Source organism: Panicum virgatum, chromosome 9N, assembly GCF_016808335.1.
Source record: "Panicum virgatum strain AP13 chromosome 9N, P.virgatum_v5, whole genome shotgun sequence".
Classification (NCBI taxonomy): Eukaryota; Viridiplantae; Streptophyta; class Magnoliopsida; order Poales; family Poaceae; genus Panicum; species Panicum virgatum.
The window spans coordinates 27,187,109-27,213,013 of record NC_053153.1 but is presented as its reverse complement, the minus strand read 5'-3'; the positions used below and the strand labels follow the sequence as shown (position 1 = coordinate 27,213,013).

Below are 25,905 nucleotides of genomic sequence, written 5' to 3'. Positions count from 1 at the left end.
CCTCCCGATTACATTAAAGGCAGCAATCAACCTGATACCATCAATGATCGACTACTTATCAAAGGGTTTTTCCAACCAGGGTAATCTTTTCAGATTCATATGATAACCCAATTTCAATACCATCAATGATCGACTACTTATCAAAGGGTTTTTCCAACCAAGGTAATCTTTTTAGATTCATACCAACCTGGATAGCCCAATTTGGATAGCCTACACCGTTTTTTCTACTAGGATAACCTATTAAGTTTCATCCGAACTGGATAACTATACATGCCACATCCTTGTCCGTTATATAGGACATAACCTACTCGCTGGCTCGAGTAGGTCCATGAATACCTTTACTAGTTTGTCCAACTTGGGTAACCCAACAGGGTTCATCCTAACAGGTCAACTCTAAAGGTACTTCCAGCCTTGAGTTCAAGGCACAATTACTCGCTCGCTCGAGTATGTTTTGGATACTGTCAAAATTTGTCCTATTGGGGTAACCCGACGGGGTTCATCCTAACTGGTCAATCTTAATAGTTACTCCAGTCTACGAGTTAGACACTCTACTCGCTCGCTCGGGTAGATTATGGATATCTCTATACAGTTTTTTCTATCTGGATAATCTGACAGGATTCATCCTAACTGATAAACTACAGAGGTTACTCCATGAAAACACTCTACTCGCTCGCTCGAGTAGTTTGTATATCGACTGCTTATCCTACGGTCTCAAATCAAGTCTCTGAAGATGCACCAATAGGATAAAACAGTGATTTACACAAAGACAAGTCTGTACAGATCCAAGGATTTATTTCAGGCAGATCATTCTGCTAGGTTCATCAAGATCTCCTCAGCAATTATTTTTGTTTCCTTACAATAGCCTTGGCGACATTGATGAAGATGTTAGGCATAGAATTTCAGCTGGCTGGTTGAAATGGCGGCAAGCTTCTGGCATCCTTTGTGACAAGAGGGTGCCATAAAAGCTAAAAGGCAAATTCTATAGGACAGCAATTCGTCCGGCGATGCTATACGGTGCTGAATGTTGGCCTACAAAAAGGCGACATGTCCAGCAACTGAGTGTAGCAGAGATGCGGATGTTGCGGTGGTTTTGCGGGCACACAAGGAGGGATAGATTCCGGAACGAAGTTATTCAGGATAGGGTCGGAGTAGCACCAATTGAGGAGAAACTTACCCAGCATCGGCTGAGATGGTTTGGACATGTCCAACGAAGGCCTCCTGAAGCGCCGGTGCGTAATGGGGTTCTTGAGCGGGTCGGTAATGTAAAGAGGGGTAGAGGTAGACCTAAACTGACGTGGGATGAGTCGGTTAAGAGGGACCTTAAGGACTGGAATATCTCTAAAGAGATAGCTTTGGATAGGAGCGCTTGGAGACTAGCTATCAATGTGCCTGAACCTTGAACTAATTTCTTTCGGGTTTCATCTCTAGCCTACCCCAACTTGCTTGGGAAAAAAGGCTATGTTGATGTTGATGTTGATGTTGATGTTGATGTTGATGTTGATGTTGACAATAGCCTTGGAAGTCCTGATCCGAGCAATCAGCGGCTATTCCTTTTGCTATTGGAGCTAAATTGTTCTGAGGCCAGTAAGACTTTACAATCGCGAGCATGTGCGACAGGTAGTTCTTCGAGGTTGCCGTCGTGAAGTCAATAATCTTTCTGGGAGCTCCTTCCAAGCGCTCGACCAGAGATTGACTACTCGATGCTTCTCCTTCTTGAGGATCAACCACATCTACAATAGCTTGAGCTGCAGCTAGAAGCCGAACTTGTTCGCTCGAGGGACCTGTCAAAGGACATTCCGGTGATTTTGCAATTACTGGCCAAAGACTATCAAGTGGAGTTCAAGTACTTATAGGCCTGGGTGGTTCGTAGTTGTTCTTGAAGCTTGGTTTTCTCTTCTTCAAGGTTCTTGATATGCTGTTTCATCTTATAAAGCTCTCGCGTGTGCTCACGGTTAGCTTCATAAAGCTTGTTCTGAGCAGCGAGAGCTTGATCAAGATGCTTGGCAATCTCTGCATTCTTTTGTGCCAAGGTGTCCCAGTTATCCACGGTCTGATACAAAGCATGAGACTTCAAGAAGGACCGGTTGGCAACATCCTTCAAACACAAAATATGATATGTCAGAGATCATAAACTACTCAATATTTGGTGAAATCGGGAAGAAGAAGACTAACCTTGGTGAATTTGAAGCTCCACTGCATATAATCCGCAAGCTTCTATACATTCTGCACAGTGAGCAGCGGACCATCAAAGAGTTCTTTGCCCAACTCTTCTTGGGCAGATTCAAGGAGCGAATCCTTTACCAGAAGGCTGATAGGATAAGTACTCGTCTCGGTTCTCAGGATGGAGTACTAACTCACATCCACCGACGATGGCGGATTTGCTAGCATCAAGAATTGGTATAAGGATGAAAAAATGCTGGAAAAGATGAAAATGAGGGAGGATGCCAAGGAATGCTTCACAAAAAATGGGTGAATATCGCAAGATGCAAGATAGACTGTGGGGTCAGATGATGCAATTGGATTCCCCAGAATTGAAGAAGGGCGTGGAAGAATTCTGAGATAGGCACTGCAAGACCGCGCTCCACGAAGTCGCAGAACATGACAGTTTCAAAAGTACCTTCGTATGGATAATCCTCTCCTTCGACTGCACGCCATTGAATCATAGCTTGACTCTAGAGCAGCTTCATATTTTCTAATTCTTGCATGGCCGCTTCGGACATTTTGCTCTTTCGCCAGCCCGTGGAGAGATCAGGAACTTCCTCAACGTCAAGCTTGGATTTGTTCTTTTTAGGAGCCATCTCAGCATCACGAGCAGAAATATTGGCTCGTGGGCTACGAGAGGGGCTAATGGAAAGCAAACAGAGTAGGAGAAAGCTTGGGGAAGTTTAGATCTAAAAATGGCGGCAGCCGGGTATCGACAGGGTAAAAATCCTAGAAGTTACCAAGGTTGCGAATGACAATTTTGTAAACATTTGGAAGCCCAACGGTCCTTGACTATTCTGAGCGGTTTCCAAAAATCATCAGGATATTACTGTTTGTCACGAGTTTTGGATCCTTAAATCCAAATTAAAAGATTTATATTCAAGGCTCGGGGGCTACATGATATGTGCATCAGAGATTTACTTTTTAATTTTTTTTTGAAAAATAAAAGAAGGAAAAGACTGAAGTGACCCTCAGCCTGATTCTGCGATTCAACCTAAGGCTCGGGGGCTAATCCATCTGGAGCACAAGAATTTCGCGCACCATATATGATCAAGATTTCGGGGCTTGAGCACCTCACAATCTCGGAGCAACCAGAAGTAGTTGGAAGACTACTCGACGTATCTGAAGGAAGGTCTGGAGGCAACCAGAAAGATGATCAGACCATCTGAAGTACTTGAAGACACCTCGCCAAGTACTCAACGCCTGCAGGACTCGGCTACGAAGAGCTTGGGGGCTTGTCAGACCCGGGGCAGCGGGACTGCTTATAGGCATAGAATGTTCTAGAGTAAGGGATAGCACATGGATGTACCTTACCTCTTTTGTAACTACCCGAATTGGCGTAGAATTAGCTGCAGTACAAGGAAACTACCCAATCGTGTTGTAGTAGAACTCCAACTGTACTCGGCTAGGACTTTTCATGTAACCCTGTGCCCCCAGATATATAAGGGTGGGCAGGGACCCCCTCAAAAGACATCAACACCTAAGGCAATACAAGCAACCACACAGGACGTAGGGTATTACGCATCTCGCGGTCCGAACCTGTCTAAATCCTTGTGTTCATTGCACCATCGAGTTCCAGAGCAGTCGATCCCTACCTACAATCCTACTGCTAATGGTATCCCTGAGCAGGCTTGGCGGTAAACACCGACAACTTCAGCCTTGAATATTTTGAATTTATCTAATGACTCGGATCGATCTCGAATGGGGTAAATATAACCATAACGAGAGAAGTCATCTGCGAAAGTAATGAACGAATCAAAACCATCAATAGACTTTACTGGAAACGGGCCGTAAATATCAGTATGAACTATTTCTAATAGGCCCGAACTCCGAGTAGCTCCTTTCTTAATTGTCTTAGTGAATTTCCCCTTTAATACAATCAACACATTGTTGATCTAAGTCTGAAAGATCTAATGAATGGAGTATCTCTTCTCTTATGAGACGCTCAATCCCCCCCCCAAATGTGGCACAAACGACAGTGCCATAATTTCGAAGAAGCCTCATCATCACGCTTACACTTATGCGATACATCATTTACATTTATTTCTGAATAATCATTATCAAGAGAGTGCAAATAAAGACCGCCTTGCAAATGACCAAGGCCAACACTCATATTATGAAACTTAATGTTGACTTGTTATATTAGCAGGTAATGTAATGATGATAGTATAAGAAATACACTTAGAGTTATCCACTATCATTTAGCAAGAGCAAGAAGATTAATTGAAGTTAAGTCTAAACATCAAATCCATCACTTGGAGCTAGCATATGACAATGCAAAACAGCAGTAGTATCATGCTTCTTGACAAGGACAGAAAAAGGAAGAAGATTTATGCTGCCATCGTAATTAGCCAAATATCTGAAGTTTTCCTAAAATATTAAAGATGCAACAATGCTAATTAAACAATGTTACAAATAAGATAGACTCTTGGAAACTTTGTGGCGATGCATCATTAACTACTTGGGCATTCTGATAAATGCACTTTGAAAGATTCCATGATGATGCCTTCTTCTTCTTCCTTGGCTTAGAAATAGTGCCTGTTTAGCTTTTTCTTCTCCCTTAGTTGAGCAGATGGTAAAAATTACAATACATCAGTTTCAGAACAAAGCGTTGGTTCACTTCGTAGTTAAATTTGCTGTCCGCTGAGCATAACTATATATATACTACGAATAGCACAAACTGCTCTAAATTTCGACAGTGAATTAGACAGCAATATATATAGGTCCCCGAATAAGCATCGTTGAACAAATCGAAATAAGATGGATAAGTAAGATTTCCATTATCTAAAAAAAGATGCATAAGTAAGAAGTGTGGATTCACCTCGTTGCTGCGGCCACATTTTTTCTTGCGGCAGTTTGTAGCCCCCATGGGAAGCCGTGCATAGCACCTATATATGCAATCAGAAAATTTCCAAAGAGGTTAGGAAGACGTCGAGTTGTACATAGAAAGCACAAAATAAAAGTTAGTAGGATCTCCAAAAAAAAGTTCCACACAGAAAAATACTTAATTTGAAAGAGAGAGAGAGAGAGAGAGAGAGAGAGAGAGAGAGAGAGAGAGAGAGAGAGAGAGAGAGAGAGAGAGAGAGAGAGAGGTTTCACGTACTTGCGGCAGATCATCTTCGCCTCATTGTGCTTGAGCGCGAGCTTAAGGAGATTAGGCTCGATGGTGTACGGGTAACAACCATGACCGCCTCGGAGACGAAGAACCAGGTGAAGAGTCGACTCTTTCTGGATGTTGTAGTCTGCCAGGGTGCGGCCATCCTCCAGCTGCTTCCCGGAGAAGATCAGACGCTGCTGGTCCGGCGGGATGCCTTCCTTGTCCTGTACCTTGGCTTTGACGTTGTGGATCGTGTCGCTGCTCTCGACCTCCAGTGTGATCGTCTTTCCCGTCAGCGTCTTCACGAAGATCTGCATCTTGCCGGGTGCCCAGGATTCGTCTAGCTAGGTTTGTTGCGAAACTAGCGGACGACGTGATTTTCTTATATCCAGGGCCGGCCGGGCTAGGCCGGCTTGGAGCTAGTACGCTTCTTGTGCGTGTAATTCGCTTCGGTTTGGAGGCCGCCAGTTGATTGGAACCCAAGAAAGTCCATAGTTCCGTTTCCTAAAACCGTACGTACTTTCAAATTTGCGTCGAAGTACCAACATGGAACTGACAGAGCGTTCAATGGAATTGCCGTAGGCGACAAGGCCTACAACAATTAATTAACGGTTCCCAATCGGAAGCCGTCAGGTTTTGCCATTTTATTGTATTTTCCAACTTGGTTTCAGAAAATATGAAGAAACTATCAAAGGTGACTAGATATTCTCATTTATTCCTCTTTTTGATATAAATTCTATAATTCAAATGAAAAACTCTGTCATGATAAATATTTTTCTATATAAACACTTCCAGATTAATTAATATACACCACAACAAGTGGCCTGTAGTGGCAGATACGGCTTCGTCGCTGCAAATGCGGCCCTGTACTGGCGGTCCAACGTGCCCCGCCACTACAAAGCCTTTGTGCCGGTGGGCTTAGCCACGGGCCGTAACAAAGGCCGCCGCTACAGAAGCCCATTGTAGTGGCGGGCTGCAACAGAGGCCGGCGCAGCAGGTAAGGTTTGTTGTTATCTACCAGACCCAATAACATGCAATAACATGCGATGGCGGCGTGACCTAGGAAACTAGGGCGGAGGCGACTCTCAGCGACAACCGCCGGGAGGATTTCGACGCTGCTCCCAATCGGATCTTCGATCCCCACGATTCCTGCTGCTCGGGCTGAACAAGGGGCTTGCTTTGTCCAGCTTCCCGGCCTTGGCATGCAGTGATCTGGGGTTTGGGTCGAGGCTGACAGGGAGCACCATGGCGGCGGAGGGGAACAGAAGGAAGGTAGAAGGGAGAGAAGTAGATGTGAACGCCTTGCTGCAGAAGTTGAAGCTGAGTGAGGCGGAGAAGGAGGGGGTGTTTTTGGCGAAGGAGGATCGGGATAAACTCTCGAATGTTAAGTGGGTGGCTGCGGCAAAATTGTTGACAACAAAGGAGTTCAGTGATGCATCACTGATAACTACCATGAAGTCGACGTGGGATTTGGCGAAGGACGTGTCGTTCCGCCGGATAGGAAAAAAAATCTTTTTGTCGTCAAGGCGTATTGCTTTGGTGATTGGAAACGCATTATGGAGGAAGGGCCATGGTTCTTTCGGGGATGTGCGCTGATGCCGGAGGAATTTGACGGATCAACTATTGTTCCGACGATAATACCCCACAAGGTCCCGGCCTGGGTGCAGATTCACAGGATGCCGCACCTGTACAGGGCGAAGGCGATCCTGGAGCAAATTGTTGAACGGATTGGTGACAAGGTAGAAGTGGAGATGAGAGCTTATGCAACACATGAAGGCGATTTCTTTCGCGCTCGAGTTATGCTGGAAGCCACAAAGCATTTGGTGTGCTGTGTAACGTTGACGCCAGAAGGGCGGGATGCAGTGGTGCTCCTGATCAAGTATGAAAAGCTGCCTCGCTTCTGTTCCCACTGTGGTCTAATGGGCCATGTCCACCTGGAGTGTGGAACAAGAGAATTCTCGGAAGAAGACTTGCAGTTTGGAGAATGGATGATTGCTGGAGAGGAGACGTGGCGGCCGGGAACGCCCCGGGTGCGGAGTAATCAGGCACCAGAGGTGAATTGGCGTAGAGGAGAAGCTAGTGATCGTGGCGGGTGGACTGCGGGGCGGTCTGCAGGACGGGGTCGAGGAGGCCGTCATGGTCCGGTTTGGAGAGAAAAGGAGACGGGGGCAGATAGGAGTGGCTCCCGGAAGCGTTCATCATTAGATCACTACTACAAAACAGGCCTTTGTTCCTGGCCATTTGTCCCGGCAGCCTTTGGGCCCGGGACAATAGATGACTTTTGTCCCGGGTCCAACGGCTAGCCGGGCCAGCGGGGGGACGGGGGCCTTTTGTCCCGGTTGGAGACACCAACCGGGACAAAATGGGAGCCTTTTGTCCCGGTTGGTGGTTCCAATCGGGACAAAAGGCCCGCGTAGCCTTTTGTCCCGGTTGGAACCACCAACCGGGACAAAAGTCCCCCCTTTTGTCCCGGTTCGTGCCTCCAACCGGGACAAAAGGCCTTGCGCCCCTTGTCCCCTTCCCTCTCCCCCCGCCCGAGCCATTCAGCTCACTTGTTTTCTTGCTGTTCTTGGCTCGGGACAGAGGAGTTCTTGCTTATTTCTTCACCACATTTGTGAAGATCTTTGATTCCCCGTCCATCCGTCTGCTCTAAAGGTTTGGGGCTTGTTTTTCTCTTCTTCCTTGGCTTATAGCTCATTTCATACTTTAGAAATAGAGAAAATGTGTAGCTAGCTCATTTCTTGGACATTTATTAGCTAGCTAGATTGCATATGTAGGTGTAATTTTCTTTTAGATTTAGATGAGTATATGGATAGTAGAAATTTTTAGAATGAGTGTAGATACTTCATGTGATGTACTTGTATATATGACCATATTGTGGATAGTTGATTTTTTATTCGTGAATGAATTAATGAAATGAGTATATTATAGAATTTTTTGTATTATGAATGGATTATTTTGACACTCTAGTGATGCATTTAATCAGGCTCACATTGAAACCATCTAGAAGCTAAAAAAATCTTTATTTCGAAACAAGTATACGTCGTTAATCTCCATCCAACAGTGATGGCACTACCTTTCAGGGATACACGATGCGCTATAAGGACGTCGCAAATCGGTTGGTCGCATCACCAGCACTTTCCGATTGATAAGAAGACAGCATTTGACGCAGTCAGCATGCCGTTGTTGTACTGAGAGCATATGAACGAGCATGCTGCCTGTGCCAAGTGCTGTGCCTATTAATCGTAAATGTTGGTGCTGCGACTAGCCGATTGGTGACATCCTTGTACCGCACCGTGTCCCCCCGAAAGGCAGTGTCATCACCGCAGGGTTGAGGTTACTGACATATACATTTTCAGAAATAAAGGTTTATTTTTCTTCTAGAGGGTTTCTGGATATTGAAAAGAGTGTACTCCTGGAACTGAAGGGTGTCAAAGTAATTAGAAGTTATAGAGATTTCTTTCAATTAATTAGAGATTTCTTGAGGATTAATGATACATTTCGTCTTTTTTTTATATAATTTCATTGTTATTTGCAAGAGTTATTAATCTAATCATTGTAATTGTAATAGTAAATAATTTTTTGCTTTGTAATGGTAAGAATTTATAATTTTGTGGAAAATAAAGGTATTTTTCAGTAAAATATGGCTTCAGCAGCTGGAGGGAGTGGCGCCGGTGGGGGTGATCGTTGTCCTTCTGGAGAGAAGGGCACAACTCGAGTAGGTCGTCGGTCCAAAAAACCTAGTGCTTTTCATAGGGCAGCGCTCCGTTATTTGGAAAAAGAATATAGAGAATGCATGGCAAGGGGCGAGGAACCTCCGTTTGATCTTGAGGATTTATTGCGGCGTTACGGTTCGTCACCACCAAACTCGGAGGTTTCAGCTCCGCCATCTTATTCTGCGCCAGCAAGAAATCCGTTAGAACATTCTGCGTTCCAACGCAAGGACGGTTGAAAACCTATGTGTTGTTGACCGAATTTTTAAATTTCATGTATAGTACTCCTTTGTTAAGTTCTGTAATGGATTAAGTACCCCTTTTAATTAATCAAGATGTATGATAGATATTGCATATCTTTTAATTATTCATGTTATGTTACATTTAGTTTAATTTAGGTTTGATATATTTTATTTATTCGATACGTGTAAAGAATTCAAATCGATTTATTTAAAATGCAGATGGACCGGCAATGGATGTACAATGCTGACCGACGTTCGAAAGAATTCATTGATGGCCTGCATTATTTTTTGTCTGTGGCTGAGGCAAACAAGCAGAATGGTTTTATGTGCTGCCCGTGTGTTCATTGCAACAATAACAAGGATTACTCATCTTCAAGAATCCTACACAGCCACATTTTCGCAAATGGTTTCATGAAAAAGTATGTTTGTTGGACGAAGCACGGAGAACAGGGGGTTACCATGGAAGACAATGAAGAAGAAGATTTTGACGACCACTTTCCCGGGAATGCTGGAATCGGTGCATTCGATGACGATATTCCCATGGAAGAGCCCGAAGTAGATGTAGCAGAAAATGATCCCAGCGACGATCTGGGGCAAGCATTGCACAATGTGCAGGCAGACTGTGAGAGTGAAACGGAGAGGTTGAAGTTCCAGAAGTTGTTAGAGGACCACCATAAGTTGTTGTACCCAGATTGTCAAAATGGATTTAAGAAACTTGGCACCACCTTGGAGTTGCTGCAATGGAAGGCGACAAATGGTGTATCCGACAAGGGATTTGGTGAATTACTCAAACTTGTTAAAAAAATGCTTCCTAAGGACAGTGAATTGCCTGCCACAACGTATGAAGCCAAACAACTTGTTTGCCCTTTGGGACTGGAAGTGCAAAAGATACATGCATGCCCCAACGACTGCATCCTCTACCGAGGCGAGTACGAGAATTTGGATGCATGTCCCGTATGCAGTGCATTGCGTTACAAGATTAGAAAAGATGATCCTGGAGATGTCGAGGGGGAGCCTCCCCGGAAGAGAGTTCCTGCGAAGGTCATGTGGTATTTGCCTATAATACCACGTTTGAAGCGTCTGTTTAGAAATAAAGATAATGCTAAGTTGATGCGATGGCACAAAGAGGAACGCAAGAAAGACTCGATGTTGAGACACCCCGCTGATGGGTCGCAGTGGAGAAAAATAGATAGAACGTACCCTAAATTTGATTTGGATGCGAGAAACATAAGGTTCGGTTTGAGTACGGATGGCATGAATCCTTTTGGTGAGATGAGCAGTGGTCATAGCACTTGGCCTGTGACTCTTTGTCTGTACAATCTTCCACCATGGCTCTGCATGAAACGAAAGTTCATCATGATGCCAGTGCTTATCCCGGGTCCAAAGCAGCCCGGAAATGACATTGATGTGTACCTAAGACCATTGGTCGAAGAACTCTTATTGCTCTGGGGCGATGAAGGTGTACGGATGTGGGATGAATACAAACAGGAAAACTTCAACCTACGAGCATTGCTGTTCATAACGATCAATGACTGGCCTGCTCTTAGTAACTTGTCAGGACATTCGAACAAGGGATACAAAGCATGCACACACTGTTTAGATGATACCGATAATATATGGTTGACTCACTGTAAGAAGGTTGTATACATGGGTCATCGTCGGTTTCTTCCCATCAGGCATGCGGTACGAAAGAAGGGCAAGCATTTCAAAGGCCAAGCGGACCACCGAACAAAACCGATGCACCGTAGTGGTAAAGACGTCTTCAACATGGTAAAAGATCTAGAAGTTGTTTTTGGAAAGGGATCTGGTAGCCAACCTGTTCCGAACGAAAACGGAATGGCGCCCATGTGGAAGAAGAAATCTATATTTTGGGAGCTACCATATTGGGAAGTCTTAGATGTTCGTCATGCAATTGATGTGATGCACCTCACGAAGAATTTTTGCGTCAACCTGATAGCATTCTTGGGAGTGTACGGAAAGACAAAAGATACAGTAGAAGCACGTCAAGAATTGCAACGTATGAAAGAACGAGATGTCTTACATCCACAACAGCGAGATAATGGACGACAATACGCCGCCCAGAGCCCGCCCCGACCTCACGCCGCCGCCAAGGTGCTCAAATTTAGTGCAAAGAAGTAGTAAAACTTTTGCATCGTTAAGGGAGTTAGAGGTTCAATTTTGGCACCTCATATTTTTGTACAACAATATTCTTATGCAAAAATTTTATTGTGATTTGAGCAAGATATTAAATTCGTGACGATTTCTACTTTCATTTTGTGACGTTTTCAGATGTTTGCCACAGAAACTGGGCCCAAACTAGAGTCCATATGGATTATTTGCAAATATATAATGAAAATTTATAAATTGTCATAGATCCTGTCTATTTATGGCAGTTTTCGTAAATTTCACCAAAAATCTATCATACATTTAAGGATTTCTTGTAGCAGTAGAAATGAGTTATTTTTTGATTCGCTCCTTAAAAAAAAAGGGGTTTTCCTACAAATTATTTTTGTAGTAGTAATAAAAGGGTACACTAATAAGTCTTTAGATAGATGAAGTTTGAACAGGGGTGAAAAGACATATACTTAGGGTTCCACAAATTACTACAGAATATCAACAACGGTATTATGTAAAAAAATGAATAAATTAAAAGAGAGAAACAGTAAAGATATCAGCAGAAGCAGTGATTTGACGACTAAAGTACTAATTAACCCAGTAACGGAGACTAAAGAAATACAATTATTTTGTTGCAATTGGGTTCTCCAACGGAGAGTTAAAGAAGATGATTCCTTGTGTCGATTCACAAAGCAAATAGCCTTCTCTCAATCTTGAGGGGAATTTCAAAATAGCATCCGTACGAGATCAATACAAACACAGGTACATCATAAACTGGCCCAGCTCAGCTGGCACATGCATGACTCTTCAACAAACGCGCACACATGCAAACAATTCTTGTTTAGGCCCAGAGAATATTACTTAGAGAATATTACTCGACCTCGTCCATCGATCGGTACTTAGTCAAATGCTCGCAAATATGTGGATTATTTAGATAATTTTTTAAGGGTTTTATTTGTATTCATATTTTAGTTACGATGGACCCGCGACACACAGACGCGGAAGACGAACAGTTCTTGTTGAATATGATTGGCGAAGGTCAAGGAGATGTCGCTGAACAAGCTGATGATGGCAGCAATACCGACATATATTTGAATATATCCGGTGATGGAATTGAGGCACCATCTATTCAGGATGACGCTGCTGCTGAACAAAGTGCTAATGTACATATCACAACTATAATTATTTGTAGTGACAATCATATTTTCATCTGAATCTATATGAATACTATGAATGTTTTTTTATAGCCGTCTGGATCATCGTCGCAGCAGAAAAAGACGAAGCGAGGCCCAACAAAAAAACTGGAAGGGCGGTTCATTATAACGGAAGTTGGTCCAGATGGCGAACCGATCGCTCCAGAAGCTGCCGCCAAAAAATTCATAAGACAATCCGGATGTATTGTCAGGGACCACATCCCGATCAGCTTCAAGCTCTGGAAAGCTTCCAATCCAAGCGAGGAACGGGATGCGGTACCCGAAAGAGAAAAAGAATGGTGCTGGCGGGAGCTTAAGAAAAACTTCACGGTTCCAGCTGAATCCGAAGAGATATGCAAGCACTGGACCCTGAGTAAGATGGCCGAACAGCTGCGATCATTCAAGAAAATTTTGACGAAGAAATATATCAAGACCGGGACCACACCCGTATTTACCGGCGAGCTCGAAAAGCTCAGGGGTCACTGGGATGCATTTGTAGAATACAAGTCTTCAGAGCTTGGGCTTCAGAAGGTGCAGAAGGCCAAAGACAACGCCTCGAAGAAAGTGTACCATCACACTCTAGGCCAAGGAGGCTACAAGCTTGCAGTACCCAAATGGGAGAAGATGGAGCAGGATCTGCTTGACAGAGGCATCCAACCTGCGACCATGAACTGGCCTGAAAGGTCAAGGACCTGGTTTTATGGTCACGGGGGAAGCTTGGACCCATTGACTGGTGACTGCGTCTATGGGCCAAACATCCAGCGAGCAGCCCAGAGACTACAGGAGGCCATACAAGTAGCGGCCGAGGGAACATTCAAGCCGGATAGAGAGAGGGACGAGCTGACTTACGCCCTTGGGAATCCAGAGCATCCGGGCCGCACAAGAGGCAAAGGCGTGGTTCCGTGGAAGTATGGGTTCAGGGATTACATTGAGTCATATAGAAGCCGGCAAAGAAGAAAGAATGATGAGCGGGAGCACTTGCGAAGGCTAGAGGAACGGCTCATGTCACACGATCAAAGACTGGAGGAAGAGGTTCAACGCCAAGTGGCCGTAGCAATGAGCCAGCAACAGCAAGCGCAAACGTTGCCTCCAGAGCCTAGTGTCGCAGCCGATCACCTGTCTCAGCGGAAAAGCAGCTGCGCTTCCACAGACGTCGCCGCCGCCGAGCCCACGGGGATCCAGGCCGCAGTTGAAGCGTCGGCCCCGCAGCGATTTCCAGTGGATGAGATCACCCACCGGACACCTTGTGACCTGCAGACTGCCGTTAAGAACTTAATGTTCACTGTTGCGTACGGTACCGCCATGCCAACCGAACTAGGCGACGTGTACCATGGGCAACAAATTCCGTCTAGATACACAAGAGTTGGCGTGGAGCAGGTGTGCCAGGGTTGGGAGACGCTCGAGCTTGATATTCCTGGAGGCGATGGGGAGAGGACACTAGCAGAAGCCATTCATGGCTACATCCTATGGGATAAGCGCTACATTGTCCTAAAGTCGGATGATCAAACACCAAGACCGGCATCTCAGCATGCCTCTCCAAGACCGGCATCTCCGCCAAACTCCCCAAGGGCAGCACTGTCTCGGCAAGGTTCACCGGCACATTCTCCATCACCATCATCTCATGCGCCGATGAACACTCAAGCGTCACCGTCGCCTCCATGGTCACCCCCTCCGCCGCCGGCAAAGAAGCAGAAACGGCCGCCGGCAAAGAAGGTAGCTGCACCGGCTAGGGAGCCTCCAAAGAAGAAGGAAAAGAAGAAGAAAACCAAGGAGGCTCCTATTAAACCCTGGGACATGAGCCTTGAAGAATGCGATCGGATAACTCAAGAAAGAGTTAAAGAGCACTTCAAGCCGAAGCCGAAGCCGGAGCCCGAGAAAGTGATAAATCCGATAGATTTGAAATTTTTTAAGGGAATGTGCGAAGCAAATAAGAGAAAATTCATTCCGAGAGACCCCCCTTCAGACTACGAACGCACAATTATCAAAACTACTGAGAAAAAGAAGAGACAATCAAAGTCGTCGTCGTCCGACGTTCCACAGCTCGGAGCCCAAAAGAAACAATCAATAGAGCCTCTCGTAGTGGGACAGACGACGCAAGAACAAGACTTTGTTACATTTCTGAAAGAATCAAACCTGACGGCCGCTCAGATTGCAGGGGGAGAAGATATTCCAAAGGCCGATGTGGTCGTCAAATGGACGTTTGAGATCGGCAAAACTCTTGTACCCCCCGAAGTAGTGTCTGTGCTTCCAACGCAAATGTATAAGCTGCACCAGCACTACATGCGTGCGATGGCCGATTGCATCTTCATGCAGGGCGCAAAGATTAAAGATGACGATTTCTTAAGGGGGGAGGCCATTATATGGATAAACTGGGAAGAAATTTACCAACTATTCCATCAGGAGGCCCTCGACATCTCTATGGTCGGCTTGTGGGTTCTGTAAGTATTTTACTCTCCTTACGTATTGTTTTGCATGATCTCAACATACTGATCTCTTGATTTATTCGGTATCATGTAGAATGGAGATACATACTTGCAGAAGAAAGGGATACTCTCACCTCGGCTTCATCGACCCAATTACTTGTAATTGGAGGCTTCTACGGGACAATCCCGATGACATATTCCAAAACTTGTTCAAGTACATAAGCGTTCATCACAACAAGCAAATGATATTGTTTCCTTACAACTTTGCGTGAGTGATTCCTTCCGTCTAACTCTTTCTATTCTATAATCGAATTGTTTAAACCTTAACTATCAAGAACTGCCTCCGTATAATCTTGCAGTGAACACTTTGTCCTAATTGTCATAATTCCCGAGAAGAGCCTACTCGTGGTTATGGACTCATTGAGGAGACCTCCAGAACAATACGAAAATCTTCTTAACATGATGAAAAAGTAATTCTACCACTACTCCGTCCATGACCAATAATTTGAATCACTTTGTTACTTGACTATAATTGTTCTAATCATGCACAGGGTTTGGAAAGAATTCGCTAAAAATCATCCAGGCAAATTTGACAAGGAATTGAAGATCAAGACAGATTTTCCGGTACGCGCTTGGATGATTCGTTGCACGATTCATTAGTTTTATTATATATTCATGTAAATACCTGATAATTTCTTCTCTCTTAAAGTGTATGAGGCAGAAACCAGGCACTGTATTGTGCGCATACTATGTATGCAAGAACATCCATGGTCTGGTAGGTCCTCCAAAGGGCTGGACAGATTGGGAGGAGGAAGTAAGTAAAAAAACTTGTTAATATTTGAACTCGTATTTTAATTAGTCGAAATTAATTATCCCCTTTTTCCATAGGTCGGGGAGATGCGCGATAAACTCATACCGGAGGAAAAGGTTATGGCGATTCAAGAACAATTCTCCGGATTTATTGTTGAGCAAATCCTCGACCCAAAAGGCGAATTCTACTATGATGGAATATCTAATATTGACAATCACAACAAATATGACAATATACGCGTATATATGTAATTAAGAACGAATATAAATATGTAAATATATATGTGACTCATAGGTATTAAATTTCTATTTATGAGTATGTATGTATGTATTAAATTTCCAAAAGGCGAATTCTACTATGTAATTAAGAACGAATATACCTATGCAAATATGATGGAGTATGTATGTATTATATATATAAGCACTCCAATAATATATATGTGTATATATATATTTATATAATATTGGTCATAAACATTTTCATATGTAAAAGAATTCACATGTATAGATATGTGTATACATATATATATAGGTGAATTAATTTATATATGAAAACTATCTAGGACAAATATTATATAAGTAACTATATATATATGTATATATTAGTGGAGATCATACACACTGAATTCCAATACATAAGTTTAATTGAAATGCAAAAGTATAATTGAAATAGAAAAAGAATTGAGAAAAGAAAAACATGAAAAAAAAAGAGACCTTTTGTCCCGGTTGGTAACACCAACCGGGACAAAAGGGTGTGCCAGCCACGTGGGCGCTGGCTGCACCTTTTGTCCCGGTTGGTGTTACCAACCGGGACAAAAGGTCCTCTTTTGTCCCGGTTGCCACACCCGGGACAAAAGGGCACCCCCCTTTTGTCCCGGACAGGCGTTCCCGGTTGGGAAACCGGGACAACAGCGGTTTCCCAACCGGGACAAATCAACGTTTTTGTAGTAGTGGATGTCGTGGGAGACGAATTTGAAGAGGTGAATGATACTACTTCTAGCCCGCTCAAACCGCAGGTGAATCGGGAGGAGGAGGGAAGGGAGAAGACTGGCGCGCAAAAATCTCTTAATTTGAACCTGAAAGAGAGTGGCGGGTCGAGGTCTGTTCCTCGACCGCCTCCTAAGTATGTGCCACCGAGAGATGTGAAGCGAGCTAAGAAGGACACAATGAAGAAGGCGACTACAACATGTGATCAAGAGCGGGCGGGCTCCCTCGAGGAGTGCCGCCAGGGACAATGAGTTGTTTTAGTTGGAATTGTTGCGGACTTGGCAACGCCGCGACAATAAAGGAACTTCGTAGCCTGACGAAGGAAGTTGTCCCCTTGGTCGTGTGTGTCCTTGAAACTCAAGTTTCGAAGGAGAGGGTTGAAGGTCTGAAGAGTAGTTTTGGCTTTGATAAATCTTTTGCTGTTAGTAGTACAGGCTGCAGTGGCGGTTTGGGGATCTTTTGGAATAATAATGAAGTGTGCAAATTTTGCCTTATTCGAGATATCATATTGATGTTATAATCTCAGAAGGGAATTCAGGTCCGTGGAGATTGACGGCAGTTTATGGTGAAGCCCAAGTTGTGGACAGATACAAAACTTGGGATATGTTGAAGTCGATAAAGCCCACATCAAGCTGACCCTGGGTGTGTATTGGTGACTTCAATGAAGTTTTACATCGAGCGGAACATGTTGGTGTGCAAGAGAGGAGCTTTGCTCAAATGGTGGGTTTCCGTGAGATGGTAGATGTATGCGGCCTGACAGACCTTGGTTATGTTGGTCGCAGCTGGAATTCTGAAAAAAAGGTGGTCTGGGGATCGTATAGTCGAACTCGCCTTGATCGAGCCCTGGCTTCACCGGAGTGGAGTAGCAGGTTCCCAGAAGCGAAGCTAAGTCATCTAACGGCTGCGGCTTCCGACCACTGCCCGATCTTGTTGCAGTGACGGGAAGCACCACAGCAGCAGAAGAAGAAACGGGGTTTCAAATATGAAGTCATGTGGGAAACACATGAGGATTTCTCGACCATGATGATGGAGACATGGCAAAGTGAAGCGAAGGCGACAACAGTGCAGGAGCTCCATAATAAACTGTCTGATGTCGCAACTAAGCTCCATAAGAATGACATTCGGCCATGTGAAGCGTGAGATGCGAAGGCTGAAAGGAGAGCTGGAAATCATGCAAGCGGACCCACTCCGCCAAGGGCCAACGCATGCTGAGTTGAAGGTGGTAGAGAGAATTATGGAACTTAATTATAGAGAGGAACTAATGTGGAAACAAAGGGCGCGACTCCAGCGGCTGGCAGCAGGGGACAAGAACACTCGTTTCTTTTATATTCGTGTGTAACGAACATGGCCCCATTTAAGCCATTTCGAGTGATTTTAGTGATCGAGTGACAACGCAATTAATGAGATTAACGAGTTTGCGAGATCATATTTGTAGGGTTTTTTAGGTCCCTTGGATGGAGTCCAAACCATATCTGAGACATCCAATTCACTGCGAGACGTCCAAACCATCGTTGAGACATCCAAGTCACAGTGAAAAAGCAGAGATAGAATATATTTGGAGTGTGTAAATGACCGCTGCGACGAGTTGGACAAGTGTAACAAGGAACAAGAAAAACACAGAAGAGACCGGATGATCCGAAGCCAGAGACCAGATTATCCGACGACCCCCCCTCCCACGTCGGACTAACCGACCGCAAAGGACCGGGCTGATTCTGACAGGTCCTGGTTGCAGCTGAAGAAACCTAGTGAGACCGGATGATCCGACGCCAGCAAGAGGACTCGTCGGACTAATCGTCGGAGCATTCTTCAGAGAGCATGTTTTGGGGTTCTAGAAATTTGCCTTCAGGACCGGATGATCCGACGCCTTCGTCGGACTAATTGCGTCAGCATAACACTTTTTAGAAGTAACGGCTACCGTTTGGTCTCAGAGAGACTAGATGATACGACGCCACCCCGTCGGATGATCCGATGCCGACGCAGAAAAAGGCATAACGGCTCCAAACAGCTAACTCGACTTGGTGGGCTATTTAAGCGCCTCACCCCGGTCATTTTGGAGTTGCTGGAGTTCAGAGAAGACCCACACACATCCAAGAACACCTCCAAGCCAAACAAAGTGCTTAGTGATCAAATTCTTAGGTTTAGCACAAGCTTTGTAAGTGAGAGTGCTAGGCTAGCTCAAGTTTGAGTGTGACAGCAAGGTTGTGTGCCTTGTGTGCTGTGCTTGAGAGCGTCTCAAGCTTGTACTCGGTGTGCCGGCCATCCTTGGAGTCTTGGTGGCTCACCGGCAACGTCAACGAACTTCCGACTTGGTGTGGAGCGGCGTCGACACTCTTTGTGCGGGGGGACGTGGAGACCCCACCCTTCTTGGTGAAGCTCCTTAGTGGAAAGCGGGATCAAGGTGACTGTGATTGTGTTCAGGAAGAGACTTGATTGCCGGAAAGCAATACTCTTTGTGAGTGCTTCAACAACGTGTATGTAGGTGTGCCTTTGTGGCTAACCGAACAACGAGATAAATCCTCGTGTTAAGAGTTTGCTTCCTCTCATCCCTCCTTTAAGCTTTCACATTTCCTTATTGCAATTTTTGTATGCCTCTACTTTCATAGAATAGTATCTTGATAGGATTGGCTATAGGTTGCATAACTCTTTTGGGATAAGAGTTTTCACATTAGAATAACACTAATTGCACATCTAGATAGTATGACTTAATTTAATTTATGTGCAAATTAGTTGGAGGTTGAGGTTAAGATTTTTGTTTTCCTAATTCACCCCATTCCCCTCTTAGGCTACGAGCACCCGATTCCTTTCATCGTGCTATCAGGAGGAAATGGAGAAACAAAATCTCTAAACTGAAGAAACAGGTTGCAACACTGAGCCTATAACCATAGCCAATATATTTCCTAAATGCAGAAAAGTTTTATGTTTACTTTTTAATAAAAACAACAACATAATTTCTTCTGGTAAGCTATATGTTGCCCAGCACGGCAGCACAAGGCTGCCATCCCGTCAACAAGCTAATGTTCGAATTTTGTTTCCCTTGACCTACCCATTTGTTAAACATATCATAAATAGCACATCATATAATTTGGCATAATGACATTTTAAGAAGAGATGGTTAATAATGTCCTCGGAACTATAAAAGTAGTCCATTGTGAGGATAGCCTCTCGTTTTAAATATTACAAAAAAATCTTTAGTAGTAATTTTATTTTCCAAATTCCCTGGTGACTCTTATCCTACTATTGAGGAGATGTCTATATATTAAATGGATAGTAAAGGAACCGTTCCCATTGGAACAAAATAAATATATCCTTCCCCTCCTATAGATTCAAATTTGTAATTGCAAAAGAGCCTGTAGCCTAGTGGTTACAAGTGCCTCAGTAACACCTCAGATCCAAGATTTGACTTATCGTGAGAGCGAATATTCTAGGATTTTACATCATTGTGCTTTCAGTGAGGCGACCATTCCCGTCAACAGTGAGACGCCTGTGATGATTTCGTCAATTTTGAGAATTTACTGACTCAGTCTTTGAAGATGCTTATAGGGGTTCGCGTACCTTCGTTCATAGGGGTCAGCGTGCTTAAGTTGTAAGTGTCTGAGTTGTGGGTGCCTAAGTTGTACGGTATAATCATAAAAAAATAGCATTTGTAATTCTAGCTACTAGGCTATGTTGTTCACTCAATCCATTTGTTTCTCCTAAATTATACTCCCTCCGTCCTGAAACACAGGGCATTGTAGCCTTTTGCCAACAAAATAAAGAGATAGGAAAAAGATGCATGTACCCCTCATTAGCTCTTTGTTTGGTTAATTAATTGCAAGATTATCAGCCAGATATTGGTTGCCGCACCAAAATCTAGGAAATCTTCACTCCTTTTATTTATTCTGGGCGACTGGAATTAATGGTTGAGAGAGACACATTGCATTCATTGGACTTTAGGATGTTTTATATTTGGGTACAAATTTTAAACTCTCCAATACCTTATATTTCAGGATGGAGGGGTAGGTCGTTTTTGCATTTCTAAGTGTGTACTTTTTGCTATGTGTCTAGATATAGGTGTATATTTAGGTGGATAATAAAAACAATATATCTAAAAAAGCCAAAACTATTCATGATTTGGAAGGGAGGCAGTATTAGACTATGCACTTCAGCCACAACATCGTATTCTTTTTCCTAACAATGTTATATAGGTCGGGGTTTTAGGATTTCAGTGCCCAGCCATGTCTTTCATAATCTCATCTATGTTCCCTATTCAACCTTGAACCGCCGTAAAGTAAGAAACTGAACTTCCATATTAAATTTTGAATCATCACTTTTTGATATACCTGACCTAGTGATTTGTCCTATCACTTTTATAGAGCCACATTAGTTTTTACCTTTAGTCCCGGTTATATTTGGATCCGGAACTAATCTAGTCATTATTCCTAGATCCAACTGCTAGGGGGAGCTATAGTCCCGATTGGAACTATCAATCAGGACTAAAGTTCACCTTTTAGTTCCGGTTGGTGGCTCCAGCTGGGACTAAAAGTTCTGAACATTTAGTTCAAGTTGATAACACCAATCGAGATTAAATGTGACCTTTTAGTCTCGGTGGGTGGCTCCAACCGGAACTAAACGCGTGTTAGTTTAAATGAAAGTCATCCCATCCAAAGTTACATATGTTGTGTAGATGGGGTCGTAAAATTGTGTAGGTGGGGGTGATAAGAAGCTATATCCAAGGCAAGGGGTTTTAGGTTTGAGTCCTAGGTGCAAAGTAAATTTATTTTTTTTGCCTTCATAATCACGGTGACTAAAGATCTTTTTGTACTAGTGTATAAACATTTGTCCCGGATTAAGTCCTGCAACATCCCATCTTCGTTGCACAATTTGAACAACCACTTACTTAGCGGATATTTATTTTGAATGTTTAAATAAAAAGGTTCTAACTATTATCCATTATTATTTTTTTAATGTCAAACCCTCGATTGTTGGAGCTGGTTGTCTCCAGCCATTTTTCTGTGCGCAGCCAACAAATTTGCCCATTGTTTCAGTTCTCTTATTCAATCAATTTTCAATGTCGCCGGTTGCGTCGACTGAATAAAGCATACTGCCATTAAATACTAGAATATTCGCTTTCATAGAAAGTTGAATTCAAAATCTGAGCTATTGAAGCTCCTGAGCCTTTCGCTATTGCTGTGTAGGTGCTTCTGGTAAAATACAAAAGAAAAAGGAAAGATGGGTCATGTAATTATGTTGCTGCCATGCCATGGCCTCCTATTTCTTGGCGCGTGTTCACTGTTCAGCAGCAGGTCCACTTCTGTCCGGTAACACAACAGAGGCCCATTGTGGCTCATTCATCACAGCATCAGCGCGCGCTGGTAATTTTTGAAGTGTGGCCTCACTCATCTCGGCCAAGCTAAGTGTGGAGACAAGGCGCCAGCATTCTGCGTAAGATGACCGTAGGCGCAATGAAAGTTAGCTACAGCCAGAGCCAGGTACCTTTTGGCATGATGATTTAATGAAGAATTTTGGCTTCCACTATTGTATATAAAGCGGGGGCCGTCTATATGTAGCGCGAGTGATTTTACGCCAACCAATCATAGAAGCCATTTCAATTCAGGCAACTTGAAGGTGCACCCTCCCCAGGAACTTGTGGGTCGAAACTGGATCCGTTAATGGAATGTTCCAACTAACATCCCAAAAAGTTCATTACCTACTTCAGAATGTTTCGAACATCTGAAAATGTTCCAAGAGATTAAATTTTTTTGACCTCTTGAAAATGTTCTTCGATCATTTCAGAATGTTTCAAACATTTTAAATTGTTCCAAAATATTCCAAAAAAGATCAGACATCTTAAAAAGGTTCTACATGTATTTCAAAATATTTAGAGCGTTTAAAGTTATTATAAACTGATCAATATGGGAAGATGCTGGCGGGAAAAAATGAAAAGAAGAAGACAAGAGCGTCCAACTTAGTTTTTTTTTTGAGAAACCAGGTTGTATTTCATTTATTTATATAACAAGCTACATTCCATTGCTTACAAAGACGTCCCTGAGTAAAACTAAAAATACATGTAGGTCCTTGTAAGCTCCACATGGTCATCTTCATCAACGACGATCGGAGCCACCACTCATCGGGCCAGCTCTGCTGACAGATGAACACGACGAGCTTGCAGCTTGAAACCGGTCCCCATCTCGACGAAGAAGCTTTAAAGTTTTTTGATGCCGCAACTATTGGCACATCGAAAGCTTCGATCTGCACTTGGAACGTTGAACGCACAGGCAGTATTTGACGGCCATTGGCCATCGCATCGCCGAAAGCTCCAGGAACAGCCGCCTCAAGCGACGCAGGCGACCCCGAGTCGTCGGCCGATAAAGCAACCCAAAAGGGGAAAAGACCGCCGCAGCGGGAAAGCAAACACCAACCCGATGAACATAGCAACCTGTGATGCAGAAGAAGCCGCCACCTCCGTCGCCTTCATCCACATCACCATGGAGGGAAACTAGACTTCGCATCGGCAGCACCAAAACAAAGGACACTAACCTTAACCTAGCAAGCCCTAAGGTAATAGGATAGGTAATATACATGGCCGCCGACCCCGCAGCCCCTCCCCATCTCCGGCGCCGGAACGGCTGCCGGAGGTGAGGAGGCGCCGGCAGAATCGACGCCGAGAAGCCAATCGCCTCCTCTCCGCCTCGATGTGCTGTAGCTAGAGGATAAGGACGGAAGGATCGAGAGTCTGTCCGAGCTTACGCGCTCCTTGAACTTAGTATGAGCCCTAAAAGCTTAATGAGCCTCCTCCAGTCGAACGACACAGAAGAGTGAGCGTGCTCCGTGAGTCAAATGCTGCTTCTGCGACAGGACCATGAGTCCATGACACAGCAGCGCGATAAATAGAAGTCCCGTAAAAAACGTGACCACATAATAGGACGGGGCGAGGGGGCAAGAAATAAACACAATCTGCTTAAACGATAATGCAAAACTAGTGGATCAAAAGCCTGCAACGCATACGCACAATCTGCTCCTGTCCATCCGAATAAATGATATATAGTGTGGCTTATTTTTGTTTCCATTTAGCCAAAGCAAAAATTAGAACAAATAAGAATAATAAGAACAAGTGAAGAACCAAACGTGAACTCTATCACGGTCGATGGCCGCCCTTCTCAGTTTCTCATCTACTCGGGTATTGCCGCTCTAACATTTAGCGACAGCATCAGAATCCAAAAGCACCGTTTTTACGAGGCAATTAACTTAGCGTGGCTCCGTATCGGGTTCATCGGAAGAGTATCGTAGTCACTAGTCACGCTGTAGAAGAGCCACAAGTAGATGGCTGCGTATGTACTTGCCTAGCTATTTAAACCACTCTGAGGCACACCCACTTGATGCACCGTACCCACGGAGTGTCAAGTGTAAGGCTACGTACGCAGGCTTGTCCGATCCAGCACGAGCCAGGCCGAGAGCAATGGCGGCGAGCGCCAAGCTTGCGGCCCTGGCTGTGCTCGTCGTGCTGAAACCCCGGCGGTGATGACTGTGAACGGGTTCCAGCGCGGCGAGACCGGCGGCAGGCCGTCGGAGTGCGACGGCAAGTACCACGACGACCGCCTGATGCTGGCGGCGCTGTCCACGCGGTGGTACGCGGGGGGCAGCCGGTGCTTCCAGAAGATCCGCATCACGAGCGCGCAGACCGGACGCGCCGTGCTCGCGCAGGTCGTGGACGAGTGCGACACCGGCCACGGCTGCCGGGACAACATCGTCGACACGTCCAAGGCCGTCTGGGCGGCGCTCGGGATCGACACCAACGTCGGCGAGGTTCCCGTCACCTGGTCCGATGCCTGAAACGCGCGCGTGATGCATAGATCGGTTGTTACTAAGTATGCTGAGGAATGTTGAGTACTCTATCCTGCATGTGATGAGTGAATTGTCAATCGTGTGGTGTGATCGTGCGCTTGGTCTTTGGATTGCAGGTACATGGGCGTCGAGTGTCGACGGGGAGCTGCCGTGGAGGTGCTGTGACCGATGGACCGTGCGGAGGACGGCGGTGAAGGGCAGCCGGGACCGGAGCTCGGACCGGGTGGCAGCTGTGGCGTCCACTCCTAGATCGAGGGCGCAAGCGGCGACGGAAGGCGGGTTTCTTGGTTTGCGCCACAAAACCAAGGAGGCGGACGACGGTCGAAGACGCCAAGTCGTGGAGGCACGGACGTCGGTCTCGGGACTGACGGAGGCGACGGGCGTCGACGGCGTCTAGGGCCTCGCTGCGGGCGAGGAGGTGACGGGCGTTGGGCGGCGTCTAGGGCCGTTAGAAGGCCGAGGCGGGAACGGCGTCTAGGGCCACGGCGTGGAGGCGGGAATCTTCCCGCGCGTGAGGTTTTGGCAGTTTTCTCAAAACCGGCCACCTACCCGGGTTTCGCGGACCCTCCAAAACTGCGGACCTGATCTTCATCAAGATGGCGGCATCGCGGAGAAGACTTCGTTTCGAAGAAAGAACCTCGGCCGTCGGATGAGATCGTGTACAGGGGTGTTGCAGGCCAACCGGTCTGATCGGTCCCTGGCACCGGTCCGACCGGTCTAACCAACCGGTCTGACCGGTCCAGCGTACCGGTCTGACCGGTCCCGCGGGTTTAAATACCCCTTCACTTGTGTTAGGTTAATTGCGGCTTTTGTAATCCATTCGTGGACTCTTCTGTTCTCCAGGCCGCTGCCCCTATGTCTCCCTCCCTCTGTTCTTTTCTTTAGAGTAGAATTTGATTATGGTTTTGTGAGACTTTGTATTGGATTTGATTGGGAAAGGAGGCACCATCCTCCTTGTGCCCTCTGGGCTTTTTGAATCAATCCAATCCCCTCGTTTTTGTGCCCTTGTGTGATGGATTTCGATTTCGTTTTTGCTGCACATGATTGCGAGGATTCTACGAGCTCTTTGTTGTGATTCACGTGGTTCTAATCCTGTCCTAAACCCTCTGGAATCACGAGCTCTTTTGAATTGGATTTCTTGAGTTCTTGAGAAAACTCCAATCCTTCTTGATCTCCCCTCGAATTCTCAAGATTCTTTAATCTTTAGGACGAGATCTCTTGGGGATATGTTCACGGGGTAGGGCGAAGCAATCTCCCAAGTTTCATCGAGTTTCGTGGTCGTTTGGTCGAGATTGATCGTTT

General features: G+C 45.0%; 2 protein-coding genes across 2 annotated transcripts; one reads left to right on the top strand and one right to left on the bottom strand.

The window, feature by feature from the left end:
* Positions 1–1,828: 1,828 nt before the first annotated feature.
* Positions 1,829–7,972, bottom strand: LOC120688917 (ubiquitin-60S ribosomal protein L40-like). The gene is made up of 5 exons (XM_039971265.1): positions 7,964–7,972; positions 5,306–5,616; positions 5,001–5,090; positions 4,884–4,887; positions 1,829–2,095 (listed from the first exon to the last, which is right to left on the bottom strand). The coding sequence occupies exons 2-5, from the start codon at positions 5,614–5,616 to the stop codon at positions 1,829–1,831; spliced, it is 672 nt and encodes a 223-aa protein (XP_039827199.1). The 5' UTR covers positions 7,964–7,972.
* A 16,109-nt stretch (positions 7,973–24,081) lies between these two features.
* Positions 24,082–24,591, top strand: LOC120688916 (putative ripening-related protein 6). The gene is made up of 2 exons (XM_039971264.1): positions 24,082–24,089; positions 24,183–24,591. Exons 1-2 carry the CDS (start codon positions 24,082–24,084, stop codon positions 24,589–24,591), a joined length of 417 nt encoding a protein of 138 aa, XP_039827198.1.
* The last annotated feature ends 1,314 nt before the right edge of the window (positions 24,592–25,905 follow it).